At 42.8% G+C, this 25575-nt stretch overlaps 1 protein-coding gene across 2 annotated transcripts; it reads right to left on the bottom strand.

Moving 5' to 3' along the window:
* Positions 1 to 794: 794 nt before the first annotated feature.
* LOC128361265 (importin-13-like) lies at positions 795 to 24997 on the bottom strand. 2 transcript variants are annotated; one of them, XM_053321649.1, is made up of 23 exons: positions 24872 to 24997; positions 24452 to 24538; positions 18602 to 18727; positions 18146 to 18502; positions 17698 to 17951; positions 14263 to 14403; positions 13917 to 14058; positions 13610 to 13776; positions 12912 to 13032; positions 12396 to 12543; positions 12116 to 12297; positions 11822 to 11848; positions 11451 to 11585; positions 9475 to 9627; positions 8974 to 9054; positions 8722 to 8859; positions 7649 to 7745; positions 5663 to 5715; positions 3922 to 3988; positions 3702 to 3760; positions 3504 to 3593; positions 3189 to 3370; positions 795 to 3004 (listed from the first exon to the last, which is right to left on the bottom strand). In XM_053321649.1, the coding sequence occupies exons 1-23, from the start codon at positions 24890 to 24892 to the stop codon at positions 2908 to 2910; spliced, it is 2925 nt and encodes a 974-aa protein (XP_053177624.1). In that variant the 5' UTR covers positions 24893 to 24997; the 3' UTR covers positions 795 to 2907. The 2 variants fall into 2 exon arrangements, with proteins under 2 accessions (XP_053177624.1, XP_053177625.1); XM_053321650.1 differs by having other exon boundaries at positions 24957 to 24996.
* Between the last annotated feature and the right edge of the window lie 578 nt (positions 24998 to 25575).

The following is a 25575-nucleotide window of genomic DNA, read 5'->3' as shown; positions in this document are numbered from 1 at the left end:
TCTTAAAAATGGCTACTTTTAAAGTATGTAGTTATTAAGTTGTCTTATTGAATTAAAGGAATCCGTATTTTTCCAACAGATCACTTCACTGTAGATACATGTGCATATCATTTACTTATAATTTGCAGGGACGTGCAGTCTTTAATAAGTCTTCATAAAATATAATCTAACATTATATAATTATACGAAATATATAACTACAATATAAAATATGTATTTTTACAGTTATGGTTATATCTCTTGCCTCTACTGTTTTATTCTTCATTCTATAAATTAATTCATTAATATATTTTTTAAATATATTGTTATATTTAAGTTAATTTAGTTATTGTATATATTTTAGCCTTACATGTTGCCTGTATATAGATCTTAGTGTATTTCTTTTCTTTACCTTAAGTACTCTATATCTAAATAATTAAAAGGTTTAAAGGAGTTGTTTTTTGGCAGGGTGATCTGGATTATGACCTGGTAGTCTTATGACACTGACAGTGGAATTTCACATTCTTTTAAGACTGACTTTACTTACAAACTAGAAATGTTCTCAATAAACTGTCTGGATTAGGCTAAACTTAAAAAATAGAAGCAATAAAAGGTAAATAAAGATGTTACTATTAGATATCTGTCTAACTGAACTTTGATCCACACAGGTACTTCTTGTCTTATTGTTTCAGCGATCTAGTAAAAATATCTGCAGGATATTCAGACTGTGAGGCTTTGATTGAAGTATTAGAATAGAACAGTCACTCCCAAACAAAGACAAGTCAGGAGCTGCAGTCTTAGATATATTTAATAAATTAAAGCCAAGGTACAAAAACAATGTACATTTCATTCCCCCCTCCCATCATCCGCCTACTACTCTTTCTTTAAACTGTGACAAACATTGTTTTAGTTCTCCCCCGTCAGAACGAGACCACAATACAGATCAAGGATCAGTGTTGAACATCCAGTCATTCACAGTTCAAATCAGACTCAAAAGGCCAGACAGCTCGCTCCAGAGCTAATTCCCAGCCTAAATAATGTCTTTCCGCAGTATCTCACGCACTGAATATGTTTGTCCCCTGAAACCCAGAAACCCCCCACAAAACACATACATGCTACATGTCTGCAGGCACCTCGGATAAGACAGAAGGATTAGACTGAGATTAAGTTTTATCAGAGACCACAGAGTACATTTCGATGCTGAGTGTTATTAGATGTCAACTGATCCTGCTTATTTACTAGACAGTGTATTTTACAGCCGTCACATCACTTCACCAATAATGTCTCTAGCGTGATGGATGAGCACAGAATGCCGGTGCTTGTTCTTGATCCAATAACTTTCTCAGAGATCTTACGTGTTGTTGGCTGAGCTCTCTAATCCTTCTTGGTCATCTCCAAGGCAGTGACTCAGATGAATGAAAGGATTTGGGTGGCTTGTTCACAAGCGTTTTGTTAAGAGCAATAGGCTAGTTGGTGTGCAGTCTGAGAGATCAATAACTGACAGATAAGTAGATGAGTCTGGTCAATGATTATCACTGTCATTACAGATGATGAGCAGGTTTAGTAGATAGGTGAAATTGCCAGTGAGCAGCAGAGGTGAGGTACTGGACGTGCCTGGTCAGTCTTTAAGCAAAGAGTAGTCTGAATGAGTGTGGTGTGAAGAAATGAATGGGCTCTTTGTGTAAAAGATAGGAGGAAATTATGCATGTGTACTGTAGGTCCAATATAAGTGCACTGAACATGTGGAAAAAAAGATACATCTGTGCACACACAACCTCTCATACATACAGGTATGAACACGCGCACACACTCAAATACACAGAAGTGTTCAGCAATAACTGTTAATATGCACAACTTGATTAATATTTTTGCACGATTACAGTGACTAAGCAGTCCAACGTCAGGATTATTAATCCTTCCAAACACTCAGTTCCCTTCTCAGTGTCCATCCTGTGCCCCTTTCTCACTGCCAGCTACTATAATTCCCTTTCCCCTCCAGCCGTCGCTCTGGGCAGTCCTGCTTCACCTTAGGGACCACTGCATTCAATGCTCTTCACAACCAGAGGAGACTGCAGTATGACTGGGTGGGACTGTATGTACATGAGGTACAGCCCTATTCAAAGAGGGCTGGGTAAGAGAGCAGACTGTTTTTAGTCAGGTTATGTGGTGTTCGGTTGTCCTTCTCCACTCATACCCCCCGAAAAGGCATATAGAACAAAAAAAGAGGACAGATTCACGAAACATTTCATGATAATTTGGCAAATGCAGAGATCACAGGGGGCATGAGTTAGAGTAAAGATATTGAATTAATGTCATTTTTCCTGCAGAATCCTCCCCCTGACATTGGTCCTCCTCTCTTCCCATTAGCAGCAGCAGGACTGACAACCTCCATCTTCCTATATGTGTATACATATACATATATATATAATTAATTTGATTTATTCTGAAAAATAATGTCAAGTAGCTACGTACGATACCACTACCATTTCATATGGATGCTAATCACCAGAAAACAACCTAGTAGCCACAGGAAGATCTAGAAAGGCAGAACAAGACACAGATAGGAGGACGCGTGATGCAGCATGCTGGGAACGCTGCTCAAACTCTTCCTTTAAGACCTTTAAACAAGAGGAGGAGAGAGGAGAGAAAGAAGAGAGAAACAATCAATCTCAGAACAGAAAAAAAAATGGAGGCAGAGAGGACTGCCTCCCTGAAGCCAGTGGGGATTTGATGTTTGTCCATTAATCCGATGGCAGGTCTGTGCTGGAATGGTTCCATGTCTTGTCCTGCGGTGGGGCGGGTTATCATTACAATCATTTCATGATATCTTCTCTGATGGGGTTTGTGAGAACTGTGTTGTTTGTGGCGTCCGTCTGTTTTGCACTGAGGGCAGAGGTCACGGTTAGGTCAGAGTTCAAGGGTAGAGTTTCAGTATTCAGCGGCGTACTCTGTACCATGGAGCCCTCTGCACAGTAGTGTGAACTCCTTCACTATGTCCTTCACCCTCCTCTTGTTCACTCGTTCTCTACATGAGAGAGGGGGACATGAAACTACTATGAAGCATATGACACTAATCATGTGGTTGATTCATTTGCTATTAAACCTTCAAACAAATGTACAGAATATGTGCGCTTAAATGCAGAAAATATAAAACCATGGAACTATCCAAATGTTTTCCCTGGGTGAAAATGTCCAGCCAGCGGGGTTACCTGAGTATCTGCTGTGAGAAGTTGTCTTTCTGTTCAGTTGTGATCCGTGTTGATGGGAACCCTGGTGGCTGCAGCGCCTCCTTCAACCACACAGCCAGCAGAGAAAAGCAGTTCTTGTTCAGAGAGAAAAGCACTTCGGCAAACTGGTCCATCAGGCTCCGAGATGCCCCGCCCCCGATGCCCTGGAGAGAGTGCGGAGGAAAGATTTTACGACAAGGCCTTAATTACAATATTAGAGGTGGAGAAAAAATGGACCAGTAATGAAACAGCGATTTTTTTTTTCTGTGGTGTGACATGTAAAGTGGTTCTTCTCACCTCCAGTACGGCCTGGATCAGCAGTTTGCCATCCTCCTGCACCACCCTGGCCAACGGAGGCACATCCGAGCAGTGGGGTAACAATTCAGTCTACAGCAGAAACACAGACAGTCAGCAACATGGAAGCCAAGTGACTCATTAATAAACACGTGTATTCTTGCAGAGTTTCAAGTCATGTGTGTGTATGTATGCGCTCACAAAGAACAAGCACGTTGACTTGACTGTCGGAGCTTCAGGAAATTTGAGTGACAGAACTCCTAGAAGTGGGACAGAAATACAGAAATATAAACAAACTACTGAAGGACGGTGTCAAACATTTACAGTTTGTACTTTGTACTGACAGGCAAATATTTCACAGGCACTGCAGCAAAACTCCCACTGCAGTGTGTAGGGGTGTGTGAACGCTGTGCAAACTTACCACAGTGGAATACTGCTTTCACGTCAAGACTCTCAGACAAGAACAAATCGGGCTTCCGTTTGAGGGCCTAAGAGGCAAATAAAGGCATTACACTGAGTATGTTTCTGTTGGACCGACCCAATCGGCACTGCTGCACCACATTCCACTGCATAAGCTCCTTCAAAATACTGCTATCAACAATACCCGCTCAGCCTGGTAGCCGGATCTGACAGCAACACAGGACTGAGACCAGATCTGCCTACCAGGCTATAGTGCTGTCTCCGTCTGTTTAAGAAAAACTATCCAAACTCATACAGAGATCCTCCAATGCAGAACTCAGCAGGTATAACAAACAAATTGCAAAAAATCAAACTTTGAAAATCATTGGAAACTTAAGTCAAACTAAAGGCAATGATGGTTTTTGGCTTTGTCTCTTGAAATCAATTGTATTTGAAACATTACTTTTCCTTGTTTTTGGTTGACTGGATTGAATATGCAACAGAAGTGTGTAAGTAATTAACATGTGCAGATAAAGAGAAACACAACTCATCTCGTAATAATGAACTCATTCAGGATGGAGGAGAGAGGGAGAGAGGGAGAGAGGGAGAGAGATGAAGGTCAGATCTATCCAAAGATAGAAAACAAAAGGAAGAAGAATGAAGACAGAAGACAAAAATATAAAACAGAAGAGCCATCAGCCAATTTATCTGTGCTGATTAATATTAGTTGAATATTAATTCATTTGGGCTTTGATTGGCTCTGGGCTGGAATGACATCAGAGGGGGACTGGGCTCGGAGACTAACCAGTCACCTGGGAGCACAACGCTAATGCTGACGCCGTTGCATCATCCTCCAAAGAGCTCTGCATCAACTAAAATATTTAATCTACAACTCTGAGAGCGTTGATGTTTTTTTCAGGGAGCAAATGTGCCCTGATGTTGACTTAGAGGGGAAAAGATTTAGTCAAATGTAAGTGCATAAAATAGTAGATAGTCATGCATTATACAGCACGGCCATTTTTTTAGAGCTAGTTTTTTTCCGGTTTTCCAAGCAGCAAGTAGAATATGTAATAAATCAATGTGATGATTTATTGAAATGACTAGTCTTCTGTGACTTATGAGTATTTCTTGTCATTTTGGGTTTACAAAATCCTTTAAGAGCCTATTACACTAAATGGCATCTAGCTCAAAATAAGACTTTTGCTGCTTTTTTGGTCTTTCTTGGCTACTGAGAAGACTTTAGAAAAACAAGGTTTTCACTGAACTGTGACAGCATCTTCACAGACTGTCGTTAAATACTGGAGAAATAACATAAAAATGGTGACACTGCCTTTCAGGCCGAGTAGCATTTTGGAGGCTGTTCAGGATCTCTGCCCGTCTATACTATAATCAGTTAATTAAATCAACACAGTGAGAGTATTATAGGTAATGATGGTAAACATAAAAGATAAGGACTGCTGTGTATACTTTAAAGAGCATATCAGAAACGGATTACGGTGGTGTCAGCAGGTAAAATGAAAATCCTACTGTACGTGAGGTGACTGTTAGACTCAAGAGCGTTTGAGGAGAGACGGGGGGGTGTCTTTCTCAAACATTCCCCTCATGTTTCATTCCACTGCCTCGCCTATGTGATGCCGCAAGGTCCGGTAACAAAGAACAGAAAGAGGTAAGGAGGGAGAAGAGGACAGAGAGGGAGAAATCAGAAAAAGAGAGAAAGAGAGAGAGAAACCCAAAGTGAATGAAATAAGAAACCAAAAACACACCTGAGCTTGGAGTTGCATAAATGAATCAACAATATCAGGATGATCCCTGGGTCCTAAAATATAATAAAGATGAAACTTAAGAAATCATAAGAGAATAAGAATAATATACAAACAGCAACTGAATAGATTCAACAGTCATGTGGAAATAAAAGAGAACTCAAAAATATTTCATTGAAATAATTCACACGTGAGTAAGGAACGAAGGGGAGAAGGGGGGGCATATGAAGCTTTGGCAGAGTCTTGGAAGAACAGACCAACCAAAAACAAAAAACAGGCAGAAGACAAAGACATGGGTCTGTTTGGAGAGAAAAAAAGAAAGAAGTAACGAGAGAAAAAGAACAAACCTAAAAAAACAAAAGTGGGTTTGGAGTGGGAACCCAGGAGGCACCTCTGTTACTGTTACAGTTTGGAGGGAAAGGGGCACCGAACCTGAACGAACCCCCTTTTTTTACCTCCTTCCCTGAAGTACCGGTGGCATCTTCATGATGATCAAATGACAAGCAACAGTCAGATTTTAACAAGTGCCTCGGGGGAGGAGGTTATGTCAAGGGTCCGTTCAGAGCTGGTCAGTAAGATCCCCTTTGTTTGAAAGGTGAACCCATAACCATCAGTATGAAATCACACTCAAAGTTCAAGATAGGTTTTGATATCTCTACCTCCCTTATGCTGGACACAGACTACAAGACTTTTTTTTAAAATACGACAGATTGCAAATGATGCACATTTAAACACACGATTCCTGTAGAAGCTTCTGGACTTTCAAACATGCTTTTCTCCGATGGGTCAAGATTGATGTTGGAAGGACTCCAACAGCAAACTTGTAATGAAACAGAAGAAAACGTCTGTAGTGAGCGCCCAGCTTTAGCTGTTCCCAGACTCCAAACAAGTTTCCTGCTCAATACCCCCCTCCAGCCCTCATCCACAAACACACACACACACACACAACCCCTCGAGAGAATACAGGGCTTATTCAGAGGGCTGTGATGGAGGGCCCAACTCTAATCCTAGCACAGCAGCGGCTGCAGCCGTATTGAGCTGGCCTGCCCTGCCATGTTATATGTCAGCCAACTGAATAAACTAGTGGTCTCTGTGTTGTGACTGTATCCTGTATTGATACTGTCTACTGAAGGGCACCTGCTCAGAAAAGAAAGAGTTTAGGAGGCAGGAGGAGAGGCAGCCATTACGTAACCAGTCAAAGCAGGAAAGGAGGAGAGGAAAAAAAGGACAACACAAAGGGAAGGGGAGAGGCAGACAGAGCTGGCACAAGAACCCTAAGCCATGTTTAGTTAATGAAATTATTCCATCTCATTGATGACCGTTTTATGTTGAGAAAATCAAGTCTGGCTCAGGTGCCACACACATGAGAAAACGTCTTTGAACAGTTTAGAATAGAAAAGGAATTTTCATGCAGCCCAAACACTGAAACAGTATATTCACCTACAACTTCATAAAAGTGTAATAAATAATTAAAAAACAGAGTAAACAAAGACCTGGCAGATCAATACAGAAAACATTGCATTGTGGATCGTTTGTTGATCAGTTTAAAGCAAACCATAATGCTCTGAAAATGATTTAATCAATGATCAGTGCAGTGCCAACACTAGTCTGCATTGATAAAATGATCAACATGTTGAACAGACAGGCAGAGCAAAGTTTAAAGGTTGACTGTGTAGACAGAGTACAATGACCTCTGACTTGTTGTCATTTGCCTAGTTGTAGCCCCTGTGCTGAGCTGTTTAATGGTCTCGAAATGTTGCATTATGTCAGAGGCTCCAAGCTATTACAAAATAAGAAATGGGTGTATATGTCACCATAACACATCAAATATTTCTTTTAATGTTACAAATTTCTTTTTTCTTTTTTTCCTGTTACACCAAGAAACAGTACTGGACCCTGTGAAATCAAACATGAGCAGACACATTTAGCACTGAATTGAACAGATGCATTTCACAGTATTCACAGTCCCACCCCGGCTGTACCCCCTACCTTGTTGGAAGATGGACAATGTTACCGAGGTAACCAGCTCAAACAGAGCCTTGATGGGTGGGAAGTGGTCTGTCTCGCTGGCAAAGATATGCACCATCTGAAACAGCGAGATGTCACATCAGACAGTCGCTGGGTTTACTTGCACACAAGAAAGCAGCTTATTGTCTGTAAAACCTGTGTTTACATAAAGCTAGTTAGTAATAAGGGTTTTTCCCCACACAACATTATTTTGAACCAAGGCTGGCATGTTTTGAGTGTATTTGTGATATATGACAATGCAGAGTTATTTTTTCCTTTCTTAGACTGATGGCACAGTGAGGAAACAAGCTCTGTAGTGAGAGCACAGTTTTCATTACTGTGCAAATGTGTCAGATTTTAGAAATAATCTACTTTGCAGCTGTGGAAACATACTCATTTAGACTTTCAGTTTCAGTTAGATTGAATTGATTTAGATACAAAAACCCAACGCTATGAGCAATGGTCCTTCAGCCCTCTGCACTGCTGCCACAGGAATACTTCATGTAAAACTACACATCAATGGCCAAGAAATCCAGTTCCTCCAGCAGAATTATACCAGTGTTAACTAGATTCCCTACATTGATTAAATAAACGAGGGCATTTAAAAAAAAAGAAAGAATAAAATAAAAATAATCTGACTACTTGGGTTTATGTAAATGTACTTGATGTGATGATCACTAAAGTATCAGTGAGTGCTTATAATCCAAAGCAGTGAGGATGATACAAAACTGCTATTTATTATTTAATTATGTTTGACTTTGAAAGTAAATTTAGATTAAAGTCTTAAAGACTTATTATCTTTTAAATTAGTTTTATTCTTCATCACGCTTGAGAGTCTGGACCTGAATACAGACTGATGCTGTGGATGAAATTTTATACACTTATACTACTACACTGTCTCCTCATTAACCTTGGACTCACTGGTGCGTGGCTTATTAGCTCATAAACAGCCCTTTCTGACAAAACTCAAACATCACTTTGCATGTAACTGTTAAGTATTAAAGGAAGAATATTAATGTGTGTTTGTGGGTATGTGCACATGCATGAGTGTGTACCTGTCTTGTGAGGTCAAGGGCCGAGGCCTGGGGAATTGTACTGTACATCTGCCCGAGCATCTCACTGAGCTGAGACACCATAGGAGCAAAGTCGTGCAGCAGAGTCTTCACAGACTTCTCAAAGATAGCGCAGACCGCCTGAGGAACAACATGAAATCAGTCTCACTGAAATGTCACATCTGATTAAAGTGGACCAATTTCTGACAAAAGCAGAGGTCTGACAGCATGCAGCTGCACATGCTGACGACTTACCTCTACAACCTGCGAATCGTTGAGCCACTTGCTGAGTACTGTCTGTATGAGAGCAAACACTTGTTGCAAAACCACGACAACCTGAAACACACAAATAAACTGCATGAAAATATAGAATGAAGAGAAAGCAAAGTCATAAACAAGCAGCAGCATTACATGTTAGCATTTACACATGGGTGCATGCCTATAAGCAGCATTACTATGGTTGAGTGACAGGGCAAATTTTTTTCCTGTTGGCCACCCTCACCCCTCAATCCAGCTATAGCCGATGCATTCAGTGGTGGATGCAGTGGAGCTCATATAGCTGCAAGCACCATGTGCCCCTTGTTCCTTTTACAGCTACTAAACTACAATGTTCTGGATTAAAAATCCTTTAAATTAAGTTTACATTGGCTAACATGTACAGTATCATTCATAGATTCAGCCTTTCGCTGATCATTCTGTATTTGTCCAGTCATCCAACCATACTAACGACAGCGATGATGATGTGTGGTGACTGACTGGGTTTGGTCCAGGTGGAGGTGGGGCTGTTTTGACAGGTGGTGCTGAGCCATCCGCTGACTCATCATCCTGCTTGCTGATGTCCAGCGTAGTGAACAGGTTGGACAGCAGCCCCAAGATGTGGATGATTGCTAACTTATTGGAGGGATTAGGCTGGGGGAAGAAAAAAGAGACAAAAAAGCAGATAAGAAAAGCTGCTTTCATATTGTTATACTGAAAATTTTATAGTAAACAACCCATTGCTCATCAAGTTAATTTAGTAACACAAAAGCTACCAACAGTTTACTCCTGAACAGTACAAGCAACAGTTCAAAAATCCAAAAGTAAAAAACCTTGTTAAATACTTTTGTTTATCACTAAATATTTGCAAGACTAATGGAAATCCTCTGAGCTTTGTGTTTTGTCCTAAATAGCATTAGCATATGTTATCATGCTAACATATAATTAACATTATACCTGCTTAATATCAGCATGTTTGCACCATCATTGTTTGCATGCTAGCATGCTGACATTAGCACTTAGCTCAAATCACTGCAGAGACTCTTGTTGTCTGCTGGTAAGAATAAGTAAGCACTTTTAAGACATAATTTGGGGCATTTGTCAACATCTGGCATACTGTCAGTGAATATATAAGTTCATCTTAATTATTACTTACATGTACTGATCATTTTAAATATGATAATTCATTTCAGTCCTAGTCAGTCACAGTAGAGGCAGGTGTGTCTGTGTTGTGACAAATGGAAAGTAAAGGCTCTTTCTCTCAGTGAGAGACACACACACACACACACACACACACACACACACACACACACACACACACACACACACACACACACACACACACACACACACACACACACACACACACACACACACACACACACACACACACACCTCCCCAGGTAAAATCACTAATTAGGGTTTCCACTAGCAGTGTTTAATCACTGCTCTGTCTCCATGGTGATGTGACAGAGTGAAAAGACTACGAAGAGGACGAAGATGCCTGCCACACCCTTTAACAGCCGCATCTCTAATTTCGACATTAACTGTTGTCACAATGTTAATGCTTTCACTGTACAACACCTTATCATACAATAAGAAGTGTACACATCCCGCTTGACACAATGAGTGTCACTCCATCAATTTTAATGCAGTCATCCCCATGAGACATCACGGTCATTCATATAAACCTGAGGGTCTGCCCACTAGGTGCCACTATTTGTCCAGCTCCACACACAGCACCTGATTTCCTAGTCTGATGTAATGCCGAGACATCAGAAGCTTGGCAGAAAAACAATAAGAGGGAGGAAGTCAGAGAGAATGGATAAGTGCGTGACTGTGTGTGTGTGTGTGTGTGTGTGTATGTGCACTGTGTGGAAGGTGAGACAGGGACAGACACACAGAAAGAAATGAAAAGCTTCATCTGAGCTGACATCTCATCCCACCCGAGGACTTTTCTGATGGTGGAACAAGAAATCAGGAGAAATGCTGAGAAGCAAAGTGCGTATTTTTAGATTAATGACAGATCCATATTTGTACCATTTGTACTATCCAGTCTGAAAATATACAATCTCTGTTAGACCTGACATTTAAACTGGGTAAAGAGTCATCTTCTGCACAACTACGGGCATACAAGTGTGAAAGCATGACCAGTAAAGTAAGTGTTTGTGTCGGCACTTTAATTTGCTGAACTCGTTTTTTTTTTCTTCTTCTCTTGCTGTGGTGTGTGTGTTTGCATGAGAATGTGTGTCTTAGCTACTTCCACATGAGTCACTAGCCCATGGTGCAGGGTCAAATCCAATCTGGTCCCGTGGAGAAATGTTCCACTGCAGTGACACCACACAGACTAGAGGCCTGTTCCTATTGGACGGAGTCCAACCATGTCTCTCTGTGTGTGTGTGTGTGTGTGTGTATGTGTGTATGTGTGTGTGTGTGTGTGTGTGTGTGAACTGCTACATGTTGGTCTGCGTACGCACCGTCTCATCCGCTAGTTTCTCGAGTTGCTGAATGTACGGGGTGATAAGAGAGTGAAGGTTTCTCAAGATGTCTTCCACAGGGAGAGCGGAGAGCAGGAAGCCGAGAGCCTGCATCAGCCACATACACTGACTTGTCTGTCAGAGGAGACAATGCAGGTTTAGTTGCAGGTTAAGCACGCAGTAAGTAGTTCTGTACTGATATTAAAAAAACAGATACACACAGAACACATACACATCAAGCTTAGACTAAGGGCTGCAAACATGTTATGTAATTCGTTCCACTCTGTTCCTTATTTAAATGTCATCTATGAACTGAGTCAAGACACACAGTGAAGGAGAGAAAGAGAAAACGGCAGAGGACACACACTGACCTTGTGGATCTGCTTTATAAGCACCTCCTTGAGGAAAAAAAAAAAAGAGGGTTAGAGTGATTCTTCTATTTTGACAGCACTACAAAAACTACCCCATTTAGCAATGAAAAGTAACACGAAAATGATCCAAATGAAGTAATTTTAATCGTATATGTTACTTTGGGAAGGCAGGAACCTTACAAAAGGCTGCAACATTCAGGTGTTAGAGTAGAAAAACTTAACTGGCTCTCAACTGGAAGAAAAAGTGTGTGTGTAAAAAAAAAAAAGAAGTTGTGCAATTATGTATGCACGTACCTGAGAGACAGCTACTATGTTGGTTGCGTAGGGTGGCAGGTCATATTTGCACTCCCTACAGATTTTCTTTAGTGTAGAGACAGAGGAAATAGAGAGGTCTGGGTTCCCTAAAGCCTGTAGCACCAAGGGCAGGACACTGCTGAGCATCACTGGGTGGTCTGCCAACCACTCAGCCAGAGCGCCTGGTAGGAAAACAACAGTTACTTTGTTGAGTTTTTTTTTTTTTGCATCATGTCATCTCTAACTTCCACTTCCACTGTGATAACTGCATTTGTCTCACCTATAGTGAACATCACTGTGTCTGCCAACTGGACGTTGTTGATGCTGATTCGGGGGATGAGTCCTATTAGGCCCGGGATGACGTCAGAGTAATTCACATCTATCGTCTCTGCTATGGACTGGAAGCCGTACAGCAAAGCTTCTGTGTGCTGGAGGAGGAAGACGCAGTCAGTGTACTTATAAGCATGAATTGACAATATTGCAGCAATTACAAAGCTTTTTTAATTAAGTTAAAATAACTAAAATCAATATAAAAATGTTTCAAATAGTTTAAATCCTGTACATATACAATATTTTTTAAATTACTTTCCACTTGCTTTAGGTTTATTTTGATTTGAGTGTGTGGACTCTATGCAACCTACCATATAACTATAATGACAATAATGATAAATAGAAAAAAAAATACTGGTTTATGAAATCTAGTATGACACATTTTCAGTACTGGCTTCTGTGAAACACTCAAACTGAAAATAGTTCCCATTTTCTCCTTGCTCATCTGTGTGTATGTCTCACCCACCTGCCATGATGTGGGCTGCTCCGCATTAGTCAACAGTCTTCCTAGTTTATCATACAGGTTACTCAGCAGCTCTGCTCCGAGCATCTCATACACATACATGAGTGTGTCAGAGATATCCACCCTAGAGGACAGACATGCGCAAACAGACATTTTAGAGGAACGCAATCTTGTTATCTGTTAAACACATTTACTGACCGATCATCCTGTCAGCGAGTCTCTTCTGAAAAACCTTAGACCTTCACTTAAAACACTTGAACACAACAGTGTGTAGCAGAAATTAGGGTTGGGCCAATGGACAGTGCAATCATCCGTCGCCCATGGCCGACAGTAATCGACTGCTAAGCCCTCTAACATTGTGATTTAAAAGCTGCCCCTCTTCCCCCTCGTTGTCTGTCCATCTTTTTCACAGATTACATGAATATATGATTCTTATTGGCTTCTATTGCAGTTACAGTAATGTAACGAGTGTAGCAGTCATCAACTCAAGTAAAATGTTATCTTCTCTTCATCTGGTTCACTGTCTCCATGTCGTCCACAAAATGAAGATGGACAACAACGAGATCATTGTCCATCTCAATGTTTCACTGTGGACATTATCGCATGCCAATTCTCTAGACATTGCCATGCCCTAGCGGAAACAGGCATGTAGAAAACACAGAGAAAGGGTCAGCCATACTAACATGCACACATCCACCTACCTGTAGATCCGAAACTGTTCTTTTTCATCTGAAGACCAGGATGCGTACTCCTGGTCAGATGGGAACTGGGCTTTGTGCAGCAGAACATCTACCAACTGGAAATACACTGGCCTGTACACCTGCAGGTAGACTGTCTGCTTGTCCGACTCAAACGACATGATTTCATCCTGAGGATCGAGCAAGGAAGGAAAAAAAAAACATAAAATACAAGACATGAAATTGTTTATGCAGTTGGAAAATATTTGGTGAGTGTTTAACTGTAAAGCTCACTTTAATGTCTCAATACACTGACTCAAGATTCTCTTACTTGTAACGTATACCAGAAGGTGAGTGTAAGGGAGCTGGTGGTCTCGTTGACTGGGTAGTGGCCGGGGATACCCGTACAAAACATTATCATGTTGACTAAAGCTAGGAAGCTCTGCCAGTGATCCACCTGCTCCAACAGAGTCCTGGGGGGGAGAGAGAGAGAGAGAGAGAGAGAGAGAGAGAGAGAGACAGAGTTGTTACTGCAACTTCAATAAAAAGGTAATTACAGAATGTTTTAATTGCAGTTCATGACTAAATACTGATTGAATTGTGTATAATCATATTATCGCCAAGACAACTGTATTTTTATGTTGATACAGGTCTATAGGTAACAAACACAAACACACCTGGAGTGGTTCTCTCCCAGTGTGACGGCGATGCGGCAGATACCGTGGCAGGTCTCCATGTCTCCATTCTGAACAGCCTCTCTGAGCTGCTCCTGGAGGGCCAGCACTTGAGGAACCAGTTTCAACAAAGTGTTCACATATCTACACACACACACACACACAAACACAAACAGAACAGACCGTTAGGAGTGCAGTTCATTTAAAGAGAAGAAGGTACTGTAGCATGCACAGTGAGGTACAGTAGCTTCCACTGGTGAATAGAAACTTGACTCACATCGCTCACAGCTAGGTTGATATATTTATTGCTCCCTCTCAAGACAAGTGTTTATTTCAAATCAAATCTCAGTCCAAGTCAGTCCAACCTTTGATCCAGCACACCCACCCTAAAAAACCCACACATCTACCAGCGACCAGAAAATCTATTCAAGGCTCCTGCTCCGAGCTGCGCCGCTGTCAGTTATTATTCTATCTTCCTCCTGCTGTCTCAGCCATCTATAATTCCCTCACTCCAGCTACCACGCACGCACGCACGCATGCACGCATGCACGCACACACGCACACACACACGCACACACGCACCTCTACTCAGGCTCAGATCTGCTCGTGTGACAACATCAGACAACATCCTCCTGTCATCCTTAATGACAGCAAGAGAAGAGGTGACATTTGGAGATGAAGGGCGTGCGTGTGTGTACGGCTGAATGTCACTGAGGAGATTATGTGCATGTGTGAATGCTATAAATGTAAACCATATTACGTGTGTGTTGGTCCCTGGAGGGTTTTGTGGTATGCAGGCGGTGCTTCATCTTTCAAGAGAATGTCAATAAGGACGTGGCTTCAGGTCGATGAATATTTATCAATGACACGGCAAGGTTGTGTGACTTTCTCGACATTTAAGGGGAAAAAAGCAAGGCCCACCATACCCCCAGTGTTTCTCTAAGGATGTAATTTAGGGCAGCTACTAATAAATAGTTTAATTATTAATTTTCTTCTGACAAGAAAAATATGGCTGGTGGTCCATCTCAGGTTCCAGGAACCCACATTTTGGTCAACCAACAGTCTAAGCCCTAAAACTGTATTAAATCCATTTTCTGTCTGTTGATATTAAGGCTGGATTTCGGTACTCAATACCAATCAAATAGTATCGAAACTTCTCCAGTCAAGCAATGCCTGCATTCGGTCTTTTTTGTACATAGATTTAGAAAATGATAGACTCTAGTGGTATTGGTATCAATTTAAGAGAAGTGGTATTTATACTGGTATTGTGATTTTTTAAACGCTACTCAGGCCTTGTTGAAATAACTAATTAATCAACATCATGTTTCAGCACTTATGTAATCCCTTATAGATCAACATTATCAAAACTGATGCTAATACACATTCTGTGCTCTGCAGGTTAAATCCTTGGAAACATTTGTTATTATAATTTCCCTCAGGTCCTCTGGTCCTACATTATGAAGCAAAGTCCCCTACTCAGCAGCCCACGCTGATTCAGCTCTCTCTGGAGAGAGAGCTCCACCCTTCTGTGATGTGTTGTGTATGAATCTGGCCTCCATCTAATAAGGCTCTACCTGTGTGTGTGTGTGTGTGTGTGTGTGTGTGTGTGTGTGTGTGTGTGTGCGCGTCTGGTTTGTGTTGGCCTACATCCTCTGTATGGAGGTCTGAACAACTCTGTAAGAGCAAGGCAGGGACAGACTGCACTTAACTCTGAGTGAGTGAGTAACTGTGTGTGTGTGTGTGTGTGTGTGTGTGCGTGTGTGTGCGTGTGTGTGCGCGTGTGTTCATATGAGTGGCAGTGTGCACTCATGCACTCAGAAGATCATTCATTTTTAACAAGGTGCTTTGCAGATGCAGGTCATGGACTCTTGGCTCAAGAAAAGAGGACTTAGTGTTTATGTGATGAGATTAAAAGGACAGAATGGTTTTGTGTGTGTTTCCTGTTTCCTCTCATAAGATGATGAGATGACATTCTGGACATTCCTCTGAGACTGTCTGCTGCAGTCTCCACTCCTCTTCTCTAAATCATAGTTGTCTTGTCCATCCTCTCCTCTCCTGCTGCCTGCCCAGCCATTGCACACTTTCTCCCTTCTTCCTGACTCCTCCTTTATGCCCCCCCCCCCCTTCCCACCTCCCCCTCATCCCTCTCCCCACCTCTGATCCCCTCTGCAATTACTGAAACACTCTGAGACAGGGGAAATGGGTTGCCTGGCAACAGGATGCAGCTGGACCAATAGCATCCCCCCAAATGAGTTGACTGTAATGTGTTTAAACAGAGGGAGAGAACAAGAGACGGAGGAGGGCTTAGTAGTGATGGTGAGAAAAGAGAACGGGGAAAAGGAAGAGCACAAAGAAACAGAGGCAGAGTGGGAGAAAAGATCAAATAGAAAGAAAGAACAAGAAGGGGGGAAAAAAAAGAATTTAAGAGAATCTACAGATTAAAAAAAAAAGGTGGGCTTTAAGTCTAGAGAGGATGTGTAAGAAAAACCTTATACCAGGTCTTTTTATGGATCTTCTCCCACACATTAACACAGACATAACAACCACAATATATATGCTAAGTGTAACCCCATAAATCACACTGTGTGCTGATGAAAACAGAAGCCACGTGTCTCAAGAGGCGCAACTAATGGGACAGTTAAGACTTTTGGGTGTATGGAACAACACAGAAAAGAGTGAAAAGGTGCAGACATTTATCCAAAATAAGAAAATCTCACCCTAATTCTAAATAATGTTTAGGAGCGTGGTAACACTTGCTGAGACTGAGGATGTTCTACCTGTGACTCCACCGCCATAAATCGTCTTCCCACCATCTGCTCAGCACAACATCGGTGTTTAAACTGACTTGTCAGCATCAACTTCATAGATCCTAACCCCCCCCCTCCTCCTCCTCCTCCCCTGGTCTGTGAAGTGGTGTGGAGGTACGGAGGATGAAGTCTTTTATTCTCGCACACTCTCACACCTTCTCCTGTCCTCCTCCTTCTTTTAACACCCTTTATTCTCTTTGCATCGTCCCGTCATCCCCGCCCTTTCTCTCTCTCTCCCTCTCTCTCTCCTCCTCTCTCTCAAGGGGAGGGGTAATGGGTGCCTGCCATGTCTGAATCAACCAGGGCATGATGACATCTCTCCCCAGCTCTGTAACCATGGCAACACCAGCCAACCGAGAAATGCTGCTCTCCTCCCCCTGGCTGTCAACTTGCCCTGTATCAGTCCCTCCCTGATGCCCTTCCAGTGCCCACCCTGTCTGTTCCTTTTCCTTCGGCTAACACGCCACTTTCTTTTTTTTTTTCCCTCCCTCTCTTTTCCCTCTACCTTCCACTTTCACTCCAGTGTCATTCCTCCAGTCATTGCCATGGCCAGCTCTCATGCCACAGTATTGTTATTTCTTTCCTTAGCATCTTTTTGGTTTAGCTCGCGACACGTATCACAACAACACACCTTTGGGAGTCAGGCTGTGAGATGGCGTTGACGATTGCTTCCACCGCTGTGTCGAAGAGCTCTGGGTCAGGCAGGGCGCTGAAGCAGTCGTGTACCAGGTCTTCGCTCTCGCTGAGGGGCACATCTAGCAGCACCCAGGATGACAGGCAGCGCAGCACACGGGCTTTCACCGCCCCGGGGCTGTCTGTTCTTCGCAGCAGTTGCTGCAGTAAGGGACACACTGAACCCCATTCCCGGCCCAGAGCACCCCGAACCTTAAGGGAGAGAGGAGAAGAACGGGGGTTAGATTATTGGTGTGTCACTCATATGCTGCCCTCTGCTTAATGAGTATTAAAAATATCTGGTTTTCAGCACAGATACCAACATGATGCTTTATACGATGCTCAGTTTAAGGCACCTCACACCTCACTACCTGCAGAAGTGGGACAAAGTGTTACTGCAGACGTACCTGTCCCTTACGGTACTGCGGCAGCCGGCTGGTCTGGAACTCCTCAGGCAAGACGGTAAGTAGCTCCAGCAATGCCAGGCAGCGTGCCCTCCCGTCTACCCCTCCCCCCTCCTCCTGGAACACCCGCACCATCTCTGCCACGGCGCCGGGCCAGGCCTCGGGCATGGTGTTGAGCGCCAGCGAGGCTAGGGCCACACACAGCCGGGTGAGCACCATCTTGGAGCCGGAGGAGAAGCAAGCAATCTGGGAGAACAGCTGGCTCTTCAGAGATTCGTACTGGTCTGTGGGGATGTCCGACCAGTAGCGAGAGATCTTAGTGTGAAGTGCGCTTGCACCAAAATACTGGATCTCTGGCACCTAAGAAAGATAATAAGATGAATTCAAATGATCGAGTGAAAAAAATGAAGCTTTTTCAGTGTTTGTGTGTCCGTGCGAGTGTTTTTGTGCACACTGTACCTTGTCTGGACTCAGCAGAGCCCAGCAAAACTGCCAGGCCTGAGGGGACACCTGGGCCTGCATTAGCCATTTCTGGGCCAGATTCTTGTTTTCTATATTGGGATCGTAGTACAACTGGTGGAGGGCCTGGAAATAAAGAAGGAAAAAGAAATGAAAACAATCCATACAATCTTTGGTTGTTTGAACCATATGGGGGTTGAACAGCTTTGTACTATCAAAGTCCATGTGAGAAATGTTTGCAACTACACGCGGCACATTCACAACAGTGGGTGGTGTCAGAGATAACAGAACAGCTGAAAGAAGACAATGCAGTTCTTAAAGCCTTTGGTGGAAAGAGCGGGTTACCTTGAGAAAAGAGCATCTTTTCTCACTTGCAAATAGGCAACGAACACACACACACACATACCAGACATTCTACCTCGAAAACCTGAACACTGAAGAAAGCAATGACCTGAAAACAGCACTTTCTGAAGTACAGCTCTGAGTAATTTGAGTACTTGAGTGCAGGGAGAACAAGAAGGAGCAACCAATGAGAAAGGAGATAAAGAATGAGTGTGGGAGAGGGAAATAAAAGAGGAAAATGGGAGCATTAATTAAACAGACACCTCTAATCCTGGCAGTGCCAGAAGAGACGTCCAGGCACAACTCTGAAAAAAAAAGACTGTTTTTTCTCTTTCTGTCTCACACATATACTCACTGAACTAAAACCACTTGCAGCCAGGCACTAAGTGTCTGACAAGCAACACAGGAAAAAAAACATCTATTCAGTGAGCTTCTGATCCTTGTCTTTACCCCTGAAGCCTGCTCACATCAATTCTTCCTCCACCAGCCATTCTCTTTACTTTCCTCCCTCTCGTTTTTGTCTCTCTTTTCACCTCCCTGCGGCCTTAACTGCCCGTCCAGTTTCATTTTATCCCTCGGTTCTCGAGCCTTCTTTCTAAAATCCACATTTCTCCCCATTCCCTCATTAGAGGAAGTTTAAACTGTCTGACAGGGGAGGATGAATAATACTGTAAAGACACAACGATGTGTAACAGTGTACAATTGCAGCTGTAGAGAAGAACATCAATATAGAGTCAATGCCTGCTGGAAGCAGAGAGTCTCAGGTGGTGCTCTCTCGCCGTCTGCCAAAGTGCAACGCAATTATCTGTCTCCACTTACTGTACGAGAATCTGAACATGGCTGTCTGGGTGTTAATGAGCTGCTTGTTCGCATAGTCAGGTGGCATTTGTACATATATGTGAGGGAGAAAACTATAGGTGAAGGTACGGTATGTGCAGGTGGTATCATCTGTATGCGTCTTTTTCTTAGCTGGTAGATCATCATTATCAATGTGTTTTACTTTGTGGCCATGCTATAGACGGTTACATGCCTTCATTCTTAAAAGTGGACACTTTGGAAAGGCCTTTTGTTAGTCTGCTGCTCTCAACCCTCTCTATAAATGAGGCTGTGATATCAGAGTTCAAAGCATCAGCAGATCATTACTGCAGCCCGTGGTGTGATCGCAGACCTCTCCTCGTCCAATCCCAGACAGCGCCTCATCTGAGCGTGTCTGTCCTTCCCAGGTTTATTATCAAAGCGCAAGACACAAAACAGTCTGTGTGTTTCGCCGCTTTCATCTTCTCACAAAGGAATTACTGGCCGTCTCCTCCTAGATATCACGCCACATGTGTGGCTGTGATTGTCCGTTATTAATTGGCTCTCTCTCTCTCTGGCGTGCGCTCACACCCCTGGAAACGGTGGTGTTTATTCGTAGCTGAAGCAAATAATTGTTTCTATCCACAGATGGCTGCAACCTGCATGAACCACCTGGCTTCACCTGATGATGGCGTGCTCTTGGCAGACACTGTCAAAGGTCATTAGCCTCCTCTGCACTCCTTTTCTATCAGGAGGAGGGAGGGGAAGAGGGGATGCAAGTGAAAAAAAAAAATGGCTCGGTTAGACAGATTCGCCATCTGCTCCCGCACATAACCACGGATTTACTGTAGCTGGTATACACTTGTGCACCAAGCCCAGGAGAATGACTGGAGTGGTCTGAGCTGTGAAGCAAAGAACACTACACGAAAGACAATGATGAAGCAGCACACATTAAAATTAACAGCAAGAGCAAAGGAGGAGATTTAAAAGAAATGGAAAGAGAAAGGGCAGCTTAATGCTACGAGGATGTCTCTAATATGTTATAAACCTCATTGAAATTTCCACACATGCTTAAATACACACACACACACACACACACACACACACACACACACACACACACACACACACACACACACACACACACACACACACACACACACACACACACACTGTGTTCACACACACACACACACACACACACACTGTGTTCACACACAGCAGGTGACGGCATCTCTCTGCCAAAGGGTTCTCTTGTGCCATCTGTCCACCACAGTGTGACCCTCAAAGTCACGACAGGGCCGGGAAAGGGCCGGGTTTGTTGCCGCGCTGCAGAGGGCATCGTCGCCGCCACGCCACCGACCCGTCGTGTCGCTGCGATCTAACTGAGAGAATCAAAGACGTGAAGAGGAACGGCGATTAATGAGGGAACTGAGAAGAATAGTTTGTGCGAGAGGGTGCGCGGGCGGTTGTCGACAGCGTGCGGCCAAGACAGAAATTAAGAGTACCACGTTGCCAATAGCGATAACATCTCAGCACACATGAGCAGAAAATAAAACCCTTTGCGTCGGGAGTGTTTTAAACTCGTAAGCCTCAGTTCTGTATGTGCAGTTTCAGTTTCCACCACACGATTCAAAACAGTGAATACTTGCAGCCACTGAATCAATATAATGTGATACCGTCACCAAGGATACGAAAATAAACACTAAAGAAACAGAAAAAAACATGTGTGGATCATGATATGTGCTCCACCTTGAGCTCCTCTGCATTTCTGTCAATAAGTGGATGGCAATACTCATTGTGATCCCTCTTCCGCATTCTGAAATAGCCTTTCTGACCACCACAAAACCACTCAATACACCACGCACCATTTCTCTGTGTCAAATTCTGCCGCCCCGCTATGCTTGATAATTCAGGCGCGATTGTGTCCTCTGCTTTTAAAATTCCACAAACACAGTTTTACAAGAGGCAGAAGTGCATCACAAGCCAAGAGCCTCGGAGCTAAGCGGGACTAAATTGACCTCGACAGCCTTGTTTGGACAGCGCCCTGTGTGTGTGGGTAGCAGGGGGATGACCAGGTGAGTACAGATAGTTATGGTAACAGGAGGCCACCGCTGTCAAAATGCTGTGAGCAAGAAGTCGACCCAGACTGACCCTCTACTGTGCTGTACTTTTTTTTTTCCTCTTAAGTGTTTGTTTGTCTGAGGGGAAGAGGATGGGGGGGGGGGGGGGGGGGGGTGCAAAGTGACAAAATCCAGCAAACAGCAAAATATTTTAACAGCGTTTGCAGAGCTCTGAATTTCCTCTAAAATCCATTTGCTTGGCGGATAGTAGATTGGATTGTAGAGGAGGCTAATTACAGTCGAGCGGAAATGTAAGGCAGTATACGTACCCATTCATTATACACACAAAGATAGTGACAATGTGGTACTTTGTTTCACAGTTCTACGAATGAACAAAAGGCTTTCTATTGCAAAAAAAAAAAATTACTAATTCTGAGCCAGGAACCATCATCTCCACCACTGTGTTTACAACGGGCACAAACTACACCACAGTGATGACTCTGCACTGTTCATCTTTTCTGTTTCAATCCTTTATCGGCTGCAGCTGCTTTTATCAACTGATGGGAAGAGCAATTTGACCTCCTGTTGACGTTCTCAGATGAACAGCGAGACATGTGTGTGCTGGCAGTGTGTATATTCGCAGTCACTTGCTGCTGTGCCTGTTTGGCAGAAAGAGGAATAAAATTGCAGATGAAAGCAACATCTCAGATTTTTCTAAAGGTTTTAAGCAGGTGGTCGGACGCAGATACTAATGTGATGCTTTCAGGTGCACATGGAGAGGCTGTAAAGAAACCCATCATCTCCCTGTCATTCCAGTGGATGAACAAGATTGTGCTGATACCAATTAAATATGAATACGCCTTCCTAGCCCAAAAAAAACAAAAAATCAAGAGTCTAAATATGCTTTCTAAATATAGCTGAGTCTTAGTGGAACAATCAGTCAGTTTTGAAATGCGTGTGCGGTGTAATTACAAAAGTGCTCAAAGCCTTCGCAGGAAACGATACTTCAGATGCTGCTTGTCATGTTTTTTATCAGCTAATGAAATTAATAATAGTGCTGTACCACTTAGAGCAGAATGAATGCTGACGAAAGCATTCACAAGAGGTGAAAATGAACATCCGACAGAAGAAATAAGAAATCACAAATAAAATATCACATCTTCTTCAGTGGCTGCTTTGCACTATTTGTGTCTTAAAAAAAAGTAGGTTTGAAGGTCAGTGGTAAAAACATGCACCTATTGCTTATTGAATAATCACTACACTGACATTTATCCATGGCATACACTTCCTGTATCTATGAATCAAAACCAATCAAATCACTGAATACCGAATCTGTATCTGACATGCGGCTCAGATTATTTCCTTGTTGAAAATCAGGCACCACTTTAGCTCGCCTGAGGTGACACAAGCAGTTTCATTTGAATTGTAGCCGAGAAAAATTGTGGGAAACCCGAGAAAATAACTTCATGTAATAGTTACTTTGACGAAAAATGACTTTAAAACATGATAACAAATGATTCATGACCCTAAACGTTACATTAATTATACATTAGGTACACATACAATAGGTGTGTGGGTTTCCTACAACTTTAGTTTATGTGAACAATATAAGAGAAAATGTTCTGTTTTTTCCAATTTCCTCACCACAAAATTATAATAGAATGTTTGTTTGCGCTCTCTCTCTCTCTCTCTCTCTCTCTCTCTCTCTCTCACACACAACTATTTTCACCTGTAGAGATGAAACATGAATGCATTTTTTAAAAAGGGGATTATCCACAGGGAGACAAGACCTTGCTCACTGTTTGTCATTCTTCTTCCTCCTTCATTACACCAGAAACCACAGTATCAGAGCAAACAATTTCCCCCCACAGGAATGTGCTTTCTCTGCTTCAAACCTGCCTCTAATCATATCTGTCGCATCGCCAACCCCCCCCCCCCCCCCCTTCTTTCTTTACTGGCACTGTCACAGACATCGACCCTCTCCCGCCCCTCCTTCCCTCTCCTCGTCCCCCAATCCATCTCATCACATCAACTCTACTCTTCCACAGGAGCACCTCCCTCCCTCCCTCTCTCCCTCTCTCCCTCTCTCCCTCTCTCTCTCTCTCTCATGCCATCCTCCCCATTGTCTCCCCACCCAGCCCCGCACATCGGAGGCTGTGGCCACCCAGCAGGGAGATTCATCACAGCAACCAGGCAGCCACAGTCAACACTGCCAAGCAAGCAAGTGTGTGTGTGTGCGCGCGCGCACACACACACACACACACACACACACACACACAATCCAACTAAGAAACAGCATTTTACAATGACAGAGATAACAGATCACTGGTGGACTATAACCTGCACATCATAAACGGACAGATCTGTTATTCTGTCCTGATTTGAACATTGTTTTCTTAAACATCAACCATTCACCAGAGACAGATCCTAAAGGGACAGATGCGTTGACTCACTATTACATGTATTGTTTCTCTACACCAAATATACAATAAACAATGTTATGAGACTACAAGGCAAATAAAGCTATTCATCCTTCCCTCTCAAATCAACTGTCTGATCTAAAGCATGATCCCTTCTTTAGTCAAAAAACCTAGTCCAGCATAAGATGACAGGCTGCTGACCGAGGACTGACCGATCCAACAAAACCCACCTTCTCTACGTTTTCCACCGTGAAGTCCAGGGCGTCCGGTGTGGCTGCTATCCTCCCCGGCGTCTCCATAACTCCGCTGACACGGAGCTGTCAAATGATCAAAGAGGAGCAACACAGTCAGCCAATGTTAAACGTCGCTTTCTAGAAAAGTGTCGTTTCCATAATATTTCCACAGTCGCAATCGGAGTGTATAAGTTAGCTAGACGGCATCACAGATTTGGGTTTAATAATAACACGAGAAGCTAACCGGCAAGCTAACATTAGCTCGCCTCACTTGACAGCAGGCTAGCTGATGCTAACCTACACTATAGAAAAATACTATAGCAACGGCTATGCTAATATCAACTAGCTAACGTAGCAATGCGCGTAACTTGACGCTACCCAACTGACAAATGTAACCAAACGAGACAGCTATAGTACCATTTCAGAGTGTGACATCATGATCAAAACAATGCCGTCTATGAGTATTATTTCTAGGCTGTCTAGAGGACCGATATTTTCACACCTTTCTGTCCTGCGACGGTATGAAACGATGCTGGCAGCGCGCTGCCGTGCCGCTGTTCTGCCTCTTCTTGCTACGTTCAGGTGCCGTGGGAAATATCGTAGTCACAGCGTAACTGGTGAGGGACCACCCAATAACCCGAACAGCGATTTCCCCCCAAAAAAATATTAAAGGCGGAGAACACATGAAAATGAAGTAAATAATAAAAAAAATCGTGTACTTTAATGTTATGTATTATCACTTAGTTATGTATTCTTTGTAATTGTGCCGTTTCCAGCTTGTTTGTCCTTATTTTGTTTAGATTAAACAATTGCTATGATATGTTTCTATCCGTTTTGTAAATTAAATTTGAAAGCAACATCCTGTTTTCCCTTATCTTATATGTGAGCATTTGCATGCGGCATTTCTCCCCTCTGCCCAATGAAAAGTCATCCTCATGTTATAATGATGCAACAATTATATTACGTTATAATAATAATAATAATGATAATTACAACAACAATAATAATATAATAACATAGAACTATGATGATGATGATGACGATGATGATGAATATTACTATATATTATTAGAGCTGCAGCACTTAATCGATTAATTGATGGATTGTACTGCACTTTTCAT

This window comes from Scomber japonicus, chromosome 7 (genome assembly GCF_027409825.1).
Source record: "Scomber japonicus isolate fScoJap1 chromosome 7, fScoJap1.pri, whole genome shotgun sequence".
Taxonomy (NCBI): domain Eukaryota; kingdom Metazoa; phylum Chordata; class Actinopteri; order Scombriformes; family Scombridae; genus Scomber; species Scomber japonicus.
Note: the sequence above shows the minus strand (reverse complement) of the source record. Positions and strands in the feature narration are given on the sequence as shown.

Bases quoted from the DNA above. Each gene is read 5' to 3' on its own strand.
- LOC128361265 (XM_053321649.1), bottom strand. From the start codon at position 24,892: ATGATGTCACACTCTGAAATG. The intron at 9,055-9,474 runs GTCAGTCACCAC...TGTGTGTTTCAG, and splicing joins CTCCACCTGGACCAAACCCA to GTTGTCGTGGTTTTGCAACA. The intron at 3,761-3,921 runs GTAAGTTTGCAC...TCCCACTTCTAG, and splicing joins GAAAGCAGTATTCCACTGTG to GAGTTCTGTCACTCAAATTT.